At 34.8% G+C, this 12193-nt stretch overlaps 1 protein-coding gene across 1 annotated transcript in view; it reads right to left on the bottom strand.

The window, feature by feature from the left end:
* Positions 1-12193, bottom strand: part of NRG3 (neuregulin 3) — a 1079756-nt gene that overhangs the window by 123214 nt on the left and 944349 nt on the right. The window contains exon 8 of the mRNA XM_040485109.1: positions 7833-7859. Coding sequence (XP_040341043.1) covers positions 7833-7859 — 27 coding nt within the window. The remainder of the gene's footprint in view (positions 1-7832; positions 7860-12193) is intronic.

The raw sequence follows: 12193 nt of genomic DNA, 5'->3' as shown, positions 1-12193 counted from the left end.
TTTTTTTTTTTTTTTTGTCAATCTCTCCAATGCAAAAATTCATCTGACTTCAGAAGCAGTTATCAGGGAGAACTGGATATAACAGTCCTTTTTTTTTTTTTTTTTTTTTAACCTCATTGGGAATTACTTTCCAATAAGCTGAACATCTTTGTTACTCTTTTTTTTCCTAACATACTTAAGATGGTCTTTGGAATCTACTATGAACTTAAGTATATTTTAGATTAATTGGCATAAGTATGTAATCAACTTGATACTGGTTAAGATCTCACATTCTTTGGAGTCTAATTTGACAATCCAAAAATCCAGTTCTTTCTGTTAGATCTTAATTTTATCTAATAAAATAGCAGCCACCTCTTATAAAAAGTTCAAAAAAATGTTAAGTGTTTTTTAATTGTTTACTTTTTATTTATTTTTAAAAATGTTTATTTATTTATTCTGAGAGATAGAGAGAGCATGCACAAGCAGGGGAGGGACAGAAAGAGAAGGGGAGAGAGAATCCCAAGAAGCACAGAGCCTGATGTAGGGCTCAAACTTATGAGCTGTGAAATCATGAACCTGAGCTGAAATCAAGAGCTGGATGCTTAACAGACTGAGCCACACAGGCATCCCATAATTTTTTAAGTGCTTAAGCTATGGCTTTATTCATTATATTAATAAAAATGTTGCCCTAGAAGCAACGGGAAGCTCCAATCATGGTTGATCTTGATCCTACATACAGGATTTCATTGCCCCAGATTCACCTATCACTAAATTGATATAATCTATGCTTCATCACATTATAAAAGAAGTTCTTGGAAGTCTATCCAGGCTTTGCTGTAGTCTACACAGAAACTCCCAAATGAATCATTTAGCAGCTTTCTAAAAAATTATAATGTTAATTTAACAAAAATGCAATAGTCCTATGTCTGCTTTCAGTGAACAATACTTTATTTCCAACTTGTTCACAAAAAAAAAAAAATACTTTTATCAGTGTCTGCAAATGAATTTTTATTAACCAATTTTGGATCTGATCTATAAAAGCATTTACATAAATGTCCATTTTCTCCTTTGTAGAAATCAAAATGATTACATCTACATATTTTCCAGTACATCTCTTGGTTGTAGCCATTCCTCAAAGAAGACCACTGAAAGTTTTCATTCTCACCTGAAAATTCTGTCTGATTTTAACTTATTTCACTTATAGTCATGACCTTTAGAGACTTTACTGCTAACTACTGGAGGTACAAATATATGCTAATAACTACTATTAGATTAATCATATATGTTATATTATAGTATATATTATATTATATTATATTATATTATATTATATTATTATATCAAAATATTCTAAATGTGTGGTGAGGCAACTTTAGAACAACCAAACTAGGGACACCTGGTTGCCCAGTCAGTTAAGTGTCCGACTCTTGACTTCAGCTCAGGTCATGATCTCACAGTTTGTGAGTTCGAGCCTTGCATCAGGCTCTGCACTGGCAGTGCAGAGCCAACTTGGGATTTTCTCTCTCCCTCTATCTCTGCCCCTACCTCCCCAAATAAACAAATAAAATAAACTTAAAAAAAAGAACAACCAAACCAAGTTGAGATATTGCTTCATTCAAAAAAAAAAAAAAAAGAAAGAAAGAAAGAAAGAGAAAAAGAGAAAAACACTTGGAGGTGTTTGTGATTAAGGGAGCTGAATTATTAGCACTTTTACTGAGACCTATGTTAACAAAAAATTATAGTGTAATGAGAGAGGGAGTAGCCATACTACTAAGAGAAAAATAACTTAGAAAGTAAGATTGTGTAAATGTTTGTTAAGCAGAATCTTGGGAAATCATTGGAGAGATGGTTCAATTCACTATTCCATTTGGCAAATGTCTCTTATCAGAGGAGATGAATGTGTAATGCCTTTATACCCCAATGGCATTCAACAGTTAAGACCACCTGATTAATGTCACTCAACACAGTCTGTAATTACCAAGAAATCTTCAAATACAACACATTTCCATAGATTACCCTACATAACACATTGCAGTGATCAGCCAATGGGAGCCTTTTTGTGCACCTGGCAGTTATAATTCTGCACATAAAGCTAAAGACTGGCATCTGGTTCAGTTTTCATTTTCTTGTAGCTTGGATAACATGGGTTACCACCCAAGATTTTTGTACCCTCATGGTACTTGGAAAGAATAACCTTTAAACCCTAGGATTAGATACTGAAGTTCACTACCATTTGAAACACTGCCAGAGTACAACCTCTTTGAGTAATCCTGAAGCCCTCATTGACATGCCCAGCAGTTAGTCACCAGTAGAATTCAAGAGCTCTGAAAGGAAGACAGACTTAAGTTCAAATCGTGTACCTGCAATTTCCTGGCTCTTTAGATGAGATATTTCAGCTAAACAGGCCTCAGTTTTGTCATTTACAAGATAAGGATATACAGAATTCCTACCTCATTCATTCTTTTCTAAAGTTCAATGAGATGATATATGAAGTGCCTGTTTGGTTCAGTCAGTTAAGCATTTGACTTTGATTTTGGCTCAGGTCATGATCTCAGGTTGTGAGGTAAAGCCCTGCTTAAAATTCTCTTTCTCCCTGTCCCTCTGCCCCTCCCTCTCTCTCTAAAAAAAAAAAAAAAAGTTCAATTGGATGATATAAAAGTTGACATTAAATGACATTTAACATTAAATAATGTTAACTTTTATTACTCTGAAACATCTAATTTCTTGTGTAGCTTAATATGGCAAAGAAGGGCACATGAACAGGCAAACACTCTTCGCATACAAATACAGACACATTAATCCATAAATTGCTCTTTTGTTTTATAAGAAAACATGATATATTTAAATGAATGAAAACATTTTTGTTCTACATAAATCTAATTCAGAAATTTCAGCATAAAGAAAGAGAATCATCACTTCTGTATCTCTAATGCCAAGTCACAAATGTGGCCTATGTATGAACTCATTGACTGACATATGAGCCTGTTAGCTTTAAAGGAACACACACCAAATCATTTATAATAAGTAGTGTAGCTTTTAGGAAAATACCCCCATTTTATATCATCCTGACAGAATTAGAAACCAGTCTTCAGCACTTACTAAAATATCCTAAAACAATGTTTTTTTACATGACAGAATAAAGAGATACTCAATATATGGTGAAGTATGACCTTATCAATTCTAAAACTATACACATATTTTAGACCATATAGTTTCACTATAACACATTTCTAATGCTCTCCTTATAGCAAACTCAGCATTTCATTCTTTTTTTCTTTTTTCAACTTCAAAATGCAAATCATTCTAGAATAACTTTTTCAGATTTTAGTTAAAATTCTGCTTTTCCCAAGTCTATAAGTCTTTTGATTTAAAAAAAAAAAATTGTACTAGGGCTTACTCAATCAAAATTTGCATAAATACATTGTTATCTTTAAAACAATGTCAAATCACAAATAAGACATTTAACTCAGAGAGTTCATTTTGTTTTTCCATATGAGAATGGAAGAGATTTGCATGAAATATCTCCCACACAATTTTCAGCTCTCCCTGTGGTTTGCTAATATGTTTGCAAATGGCATTGCACCTGCTTTTATACAAACATCTTTGATGCCTACAGCATCCAATGCATCAGGGCATTGTCAAAGAAATAGCTGCATAACAAATAGCTCAAATGGATATAATGAGATATGCTCCATGATTGAGCACCTAACTCTGTAGCCAGATATTTCTCAGATGAGAAATCCCTCTTCGTGATCAATGTGCCTTCCAAGCTTTGGCCAATTTGACATGCCCTTTGGCCATCTGTCTTCTCTGGATGTTTGGGTGGATTTCTCAATGAGTATTTATGCTTACAATGAAGTTTTCTCTATTCTATCTCCTGATCTGTTCACCCTGTGAGGAAAACTGTGGACATCTTACCTTAAAAATCTCAATTTTCCCTCATGCATGCATGGTGAGTAGGTTAAGTCATTAATTCCAGAAATATTTTTCATGACTGACTTAATACAAACTCAGATTTTACATTTTTTTCACAAACACAATTTTGTGTTTTCACGTACCTTCAAATGCCTGCCCTATTTACGTCAGTTAACTTACTTTTTTTTAACTGATAGTGTATTCCAGGACGGTATTTATTGTTGATATTTTCATTGTGCCAGTCCCAGAAGCATCAATAAGAAAAATTCACGAATATAATTAAGGACAAATCCTGTTGAATGCTGACAGCTTTATGGACTTTAGGTTTAGCATGGCTTATGTGATAAGATTATTCCTTAAAATTATTAAATCAACTCAGAACAGTTTTTTTGGTTAAGTGTTTTTACTGAAGTTGACATTCTTTCTCCGGCCCTAGAGTAGTGACACTAAGGAGCTTATAGATCCAGATAGAGAGACTGAAACATCAAGGCTCACCATAATGTAGAAGTAATACAGAGCTGGTACTATCTCGACTATGGCATCACTCAGTACAGTTTATCCACTTTGGCTGGTACTCAGCTTACATGTCTCCTCCCCCAGGAAGCTGTCTCTGAATTTCCCAAACCCATTTAGATGCTTTCTTAAAATTCATTTTTTTCCTTCATTGTACCTTGCCTATGTCATTTTGATAGCACTTGTTATATCACCTCCATTATGTGTAGTTTTTCTCTCTTTTTCATTTCAGAGCCCTTGGGTATGAAAGGATATGGCTTATATATCTGCATCTTCAATATCTCATACATCTGGCATATAGTGAGTGTGAGAAATATAGGTTGATTAAATAATAATAGGATTCTTGAATCATATGATTCAAATCATATGATTTGAAGTTCCTGCTTTAAATAGGAATTTATTAAGCTGCATAAAGTATTCAGCTTTTGAGTCTGATCAATAACATAGACTTGGCCCCTGGGAATACAAAGGCTTAGGGAAAGAGCTGTGTGCTTCAGATCATCGTTTTGTGATCTGTGTTCCAACTCAAGAAAGATGAAATTAACATTGCCCAAAGTAAGAATGATGGAAGTTGAGAAGAAAGGTATTCTAGAACTCATTAAAACACAACTGGCACTTAGCACTGTAGGTACTCCAATATACTGACATGATTAAGTTTATAGAGACTATGCCTACATTTCTGCTTCCCAGCTGTATTTATGCTAGACATGTCATATTACTGGGATGATACCACCTTCAGTACAAATAATTTTACCCATATGGACTCTAAAATCACAAGTTAAATCTGAAAATATTTGTTCCCAAAGCAACACACAGAATTTTACATATTCAGTTAGAAAATGCGTGGGAGTGAACAGTGTCCAGAACTAGTAAGGTCAGTGGAAACAGTTTATTCATTAACCTATTCACCATTTCAAACAAGCCTTCATTAGTTGTCACCTGTATACATACTACATATTCATTTCTGATTGCTTGCCCACCCCCTTCCATTTAAGGCAATCTCTATTGCTGGAGTCAAATGTTCACACACTGAGAACTTATTTCCTATAAGGCTTCATTGCTATGATTTGACGCCCAGTTTTGCATGACCCACTATAACCTTAGTCTTGACATTTATATAGATGAACTACATAATTACCTATTATATTTCACCTACCAGTATCCTGAAGTCTTTTATATGTTTTAACACAAACTTTTTAATACATATCTTGGTTCCATAGCAAATTGTTACCATAAAGTAACTGTGTCATTGGAGCTCCTCAGGAAAAGCCCAATAGGAGGGTGACGGGTGGATTTTTTTTTTTTTTAACAATTATAGTTAACGCTGATGCAGCAATTTAGTTTCCTATAACCATGGCTACACCACTTGTGGGGTCTGAAGTTAGTCCAGCCCTACCTATCAGCTACATGGTGTTTCCTATATATGCAGTCATTCTGCTGCATAACCAACTTCTGAAGCCTCTATTCTCAAAGTCTGCAATGACTGCAATCCACCGGGGCAATTTTCTCTATTCATTAGGCCCAGGACCTATTATCTTCAAAGTGACTGTTAATACTCAGACTTCCATGCTACTAATCCCCGCTATCTAGTAAAAGAGGAAAGTAAAAGCCATATATCCTTCTCAACAATTTATACTCTTCTACACGAACCTGTCTGTAATTTTCTATAATTTCTGACCCGTATGACTACAGTCTCCTTTCCATGCCAACAACGTGTTTGAGTGCTCCCATCATAAGTGTTCATTGATTGTATTCAGGTAGCCACCCTTTTGTCACTTCCTTCCACACCTACTTTACATTCCATGATGTTTCATTTGAATTTTATCCTGAATTTCATTGCCCTTATTTTTCATGTCATTTCTCTAGCAAAACCCCAAACCTGCAGGAATTGAACTGTTTCTTCTATGATATAATACCCAGATAATAGATCACTAATGAAAAATACTACACAACAGGGGAGATCATTCTAGTATAAATATTAAATCATTAAGCTCTAATTAACGCTAAAAACTTCCAGCAATACAATTGCAAATGTGACATGTTCTCTCAATATATCAGAGGTACCTGGAACTCACCATTTCCAAACCTAATCTAGTAAAACATCTCCCATAAATCTATTCTTCTTCCAGTGTTCTTTTTCAGTAAACGGGCCCCCCTTTTATCTAAATATGCAAACTATGTACCCTGTATTATCCTTGATAATCTCTCCTTCCTAACCTTCAACATTAATTCCTCTCAAATACTTGATGATACCACATCCTAAATGTGTATCATCTTTTCCCATATTCTCCACAATCACAGTAGTCCAAGCTAATATCATCTTGCCTGAAATAGGTCTTCAGAACCTCAACTGTATATCTATTAGTTTATTACCTATTATCTGTAAGCTTACTAGACTGTAAGTGCCATTGGACCAATTTTTTTGGTCTATTTTTGCTATTTTACTTGCAATATTTTGCATTATTTTCCTTTGTTTACATTGAGCACTTTATAATTATTTGCTGAATGAATGGATGAATAGATAAATGAATACAATTAAATTTGTAACTATTATCACAATAACCATACTCATGTATGAAGGAAGTATTAATATCTATATCATATAAGACAAAAATCCAAAGTTTAACAAAAGCCAAATAAGCAAAGAATTATTAATTTGGATTTCAAGTTTAGGTCTTCTCAATTTCACTAACTTTAACTCCTGAGTATGCTTCCATTTTAGCACCATGACGTATATCAACCCTATGGATTTCTTTTTTTTTTTTTTACATAAAATATACACTCAGAAAAGTATGTTCAATTCTTAATGTAATTATCTATGAACATAATAGTAATTCCTGTGGAAGGCATTCCAATGCTTTTAAAAACATACAATTCACTGTAAGTACTTTCACAAGAAATATTTTAATTTTGTAAATGGAAGTGTTTATATAGCCCCTATTCCAAATTTATTGATACTATAATGTATACAAAGTAGTCATCATGCAAAAGGAAAGGGAATCAGGGCAGAAATTAAAAAAAAAAACAGCATTTAAAAATCATCCCTATTATTTTCAATCATTTATTGTTTGCCATCTTGTAGACATTGTGCTAAGCAATTCACATGTTCACTAAAATAGGAACTACTATCATCCCCATTTTACAGATAAGAAAATGGAGAAATAGAGCAAACAAACCAGGAGCCAAGTCCAACCTCTGTATGGTTCCAGAGATGCACTTATCATTCAATTGCGTTCCCAATAAGTAGTTAAGTCTTTCATTTTGAGCCACTACTTAGTGAAAAATCAACAAAAACACTTTTTACTACTGACAGCATCTGATGATGATACATTTCAATTATAATCAGACGGGGGAAGGAATACACTGTACACATTATGAAACTTAGCTTTTTCTGGGTATTTAAGGAGCAAATTGTGTAGTCTTACCCATGAATTCAATCCCCAAGTGGTCTGCTACACCGAAGTCAGCATGTAAGAAAGAGAAACAGAAAAAGAGAAAAAGATTAGAAAAAATTCCACATGGAAGCCAATGGTTATAAGAGTGACCTTTCAAGGCAAAGAATATATCTTTATTTTAACAACCATTTTTTGAGACAGATAATTTACAGATTGTCAACAAACTGAACACTGATTGGCATTTCCCAACAGCCTGGAGCTTCAGATGAAATAATATTGCATCAATTACCAAATATGCTAAGTATAAATTTGGCAAAAAAAAAAAAAAAGAAAAGGGAGGAAAACAAACATTTACACAAAGAATATCTGGTACTAAATTTATTTTCAGAACTCATGATATTTTAGGTAGAATACTTGTTCAATATAAATTTACCTGGACCTCTATGTTAATAATGCCAGTAAAGAACCGCATGATACCTTAACCAGGCCCTCTTCATCTTCACAAACCTGGTCCTGATTCACGCCCCCGACCCCCCCCACCCCCCATCTGACCCTTGAGTCTTAGGATGATGAAACTTGACAGTACTTCCTACCTATCAAAAATGCATGACAGATGTGTCCATGTCTGTTCTACGTGCATGTGCACAGCTGACCATTTGGACCTGTTAATGCTAATGTCTGTCTGTGATCAGCAGAGTGAGAAACTGGGCCCCACTGTGCCCAGGCATTCCACTATTGAGGTCGGTTTATTTAAATGGTGCTTTCTTTTAATCATTCAGTTATTCACTTATTCACTTTTCAAATTCATTGTTTTATTTAATGATACTTTTTGTTGTAGTAACATATTTCTTAAATGAGAATACATGAAAAAATATGGCTACAATTGTATTTGTTTCTAAGACTAATTACTAGGCTTCCTTTTATGAACTTTCTATTTAGCAAAGAAGCTTTTCTTTTTAGAAAATATGCACTCAGTTATCTTGAGGATTTTAGTGTCTTTCCTTTTTGTAAATAATTTATTTTTTAATTTTATTGCAGTAATATATATATATATATATATATATAACAAAAAATGCATCATTTTAACCATTTCAAGTATACAATTTAGTGGCATTAATTACATTCACGATGCTGTTCACCATCACCACTGTATTTCCAAAATTTTTCCATCACCCCAAAGAGAACTGTACCCACCAAGCAATAATTTCTCATTTCTTTCTCCTTGCATCCTCTGATAACCTCTAATCTACTTTCTGTCATAATCAACTTGCCCATAAATAGTTTATTGTTTAAGTAATTAATTAAGAAATGCCTTTTATGTAAAGAAAGATTATAATAAAGTTTTTTTCAAAGTAGATGCATTACTTCATATGGTAATTTTGACTGCTTACTATATAGTATGACAGATACTTAGCACACTTTCATGGAAAGACAGGATTTTTGTTCTCAAGTAATTCAGACATCAGAAGGAGCCCACAGAGACAAAGGTCTGTTAATTCTTTGTAATAGCCCTATAATGGAAACCAGAACATACGCATTGGAAGGAAAGGCCAAGGACTCCTAGGCTTATTCCTGGAAGAAACAGAATATGCTAGTGAAAGAAAAGAGGTTGTAGAAAAGTTGGTAACACCATGTTTGGGTTCTTGTGTGAATAAGAAACTTCTCAATTGTGTGCACTTGGGTCCCTGGAGAGAGAGTAGAATTGTGGTATTTAAAAACGGGGATTTCAGTGAGATTACTTATCATGGGATTAAAGGTAAGAAGAAAATACACAGGATTAAAAAAACCTTTTTGCATACAGTCGGAATAGAATGCATAAGAAAGAGATCAGAATAAGAAAGTATATAGAAATGTAGGAACAGAGCACCTCAAATAGTGGGCCATAATGTCAGTGATATGACTGGGCAGTTAGAAGGCCACCAGCCTCCCAGCCTAGTTGAACAGTAACTTTCTAGTGGAGCTGAGATGGCTCAGAAATAGCGCTTTGTCTGTTGTCTGTTTTGCTGGCAATAGAACCTATGGTCGTCACTCTTAATTGTTCCCACAGCCTTGGCTGCTCCACTCCTATATGTGACAGGGAATATGGAGAATCAGGCTTTGTGAGTCTGGAGACTGCACCAAGGACTGAGTGGCATGCTTAATAAATTTGAGGGCAATCTGAATTCTTTAAGCCACAATGAATTCAGGACCAGTAGAAGGGACAAATCAGAATTTGAAATTTATCTAAACACTGAAAGGTAAGTAGAACATTAAGGAAAGAAAATCTCTCTTCTCTTAACATAGCAGAAAAGTGACATCTGATTATAAGAGTTGGAATTCCCAGAATTACTATGGAGCAAGGTGGCATTGATATTCTTGAATTTTCTTTTTTTTTGTTATTTCTTTTTAACATTTATTTAGTTTTGAGAGACAGAGTGCAAGTTGGGGAGGGGCAGAGAGAAAGGGAGACACAGAATCTCAAGCAGGCTGCAGGCTCTGAGATGTCAGCACAGAGCCTGACGCAGGGCTCGAACTCACGAAACGTGAGATCATGACCAGAGCCGAAGTCAGACATTCAATCACCTGAGTCACTCAGGCACCCCTTTATTCTTGAACTTTAAAGAGAAATTATTTATTAATTTTTATAATGAAATTCATGAAAACTGATGCAACTGAAACATATAAATAAAGAGATTATTTAAAATCTCTCTCACGTGTACATATAAACACAACGCAAACACACACACACACACACACACACTTCTTTTATTAAATCACTAAAAACTGTGATCCTTATTATAGGTCTAAAGCTACTGATAAGCTTTGTTTTCATACAAAAGGATCAATGAAAATCCATGAAAAACATGATAGAAAAGCAATTAATTTTGTCTATTGAGTCATATACAGAACATAAACCAAAATATTTCTCATAACCCTTCACTGGCTATTTCTTAAAGCAAACAGCCTTCTTGGGCATATTCAAGCCTGCATGAAAACATCAAGAAGGATATGGTAGAATTAATCAATTAAGTTTTCATTTATTCATTCACTCAACAAAGTACATGCCAAGAATTACACAGATACTGGGGTGGAAGAGAAAGCATATAAGCTTAAGCAAAAACAGTTTGATTTCCCCTATGGCATGTACTAGAATGTGTAATTTCTATCTTTTTAACAGTTTGATTAGCTTTTTTTCTGTTCTTAACCCCCTTCACCTATTATGTCCATCCCTCCACCCCCCAACCCCCTGGCAACCACTGGTTTGTTTTCTGTATTTATGAGTCTGTTTCTGTTTGTTTGTTTGTTTGTTTGGTCTTGTTTAAATTCCACATAGGAGTGAAATCTTATGGTATTTATTTCTCCGTCTGACTTATTTCACTTGGCATAATATCCTGTAGGTCCATCCGTGTTGTTGCAAATGACAAGATCTCATTCTTCCTTATGGCTGAGCAATATTAACTTTTTATGGCTGAGCTTGATTAACTTTTCTATGTAAACATTACAATTATTTTGGAATAGTCACCCCTTATGATGATATAATAGTGCCTAACACTTACTGAGCATTTATGATTGCCAGGAACTGCTTTCAACATTATCTTGCAGAAACATATAAGATTGTCACTACCCTCATTTTACAGATGAGGGACGAGGCATGGGGAGGGGCACAAACTTCTCCTAAACTACATTGCTGTAAATGGTAGAAATGCAATTGAGACTAAGCATAGCCACCAATGAGTGACACTCAGGGTTTACATTTGCCTTCCCTATGAAGGAAAAGCTAATATTTATGAAACTATCAGGTAATAAAATGTTCAGGGGAGTTATCTAATCTACCAAAGAGAACAAATTATTTTCATGTATCCTCAGGCACTGTAGGAGCATGGCTTATTTATGTGCTCACCCGTAGTATATTCATAAAGTGACCAATATAAGCTAGGTGGAGGGGTGTTCCTTCTCTCCAAGGGACCAAATTGGCAAGTCATCAATATTCTTCATTGGTTACTAGGGAGACTTCTTCATGATGAGGCTGCTCTAATTGAAGTGATTTGCTTGTATATACAGCAAGGGGTATATAAAGAGTTGTGTCTGAATCTGTGCCAAACATTGAACCAAATAATCTCATAATTGGCAGTACACTTAATAAGTGACTGCAACCCACTGCAGACCTGAAATATTCTCCAGATTGGAGGGCGAGGCAGGTGACTGGAGAGACAAACGTAATATTCTGGAAAGTCAAAAACTCCTGGAAATTCAAGGCCCACATATTTCCGAAGTGTCCACAGTTCCTTATGTGCAAGGAATTCAATGTCTTTTTTTTTTTTTTTTCATATGGTAACAGACAGAGGCTACCAACAATTTCCTCAGTGTGGACAGGGTGAGGAAGAACAAGCAAAGACAATCCTTAACTGGAT

Source organism: Herpailurus yagouaroundi, unplaced genomic scaffold (assembly GCF_014898765.1).
Source record: "Herpailurus yagouaroundi ecotype Mexico unplaced genomic scaffold, PumYag 163, whole genome shotgun sequence".
Classification (NCBI taxonomy): Eukaryota; Metazoa; Chordata; class Mammalia; order Carnivora; family Felidae; genus Herpailurus; species Herpailurus yagouaroundi.
This window is presented reverse-complemented; position numbering and strand designations above follow the sequence as displayed.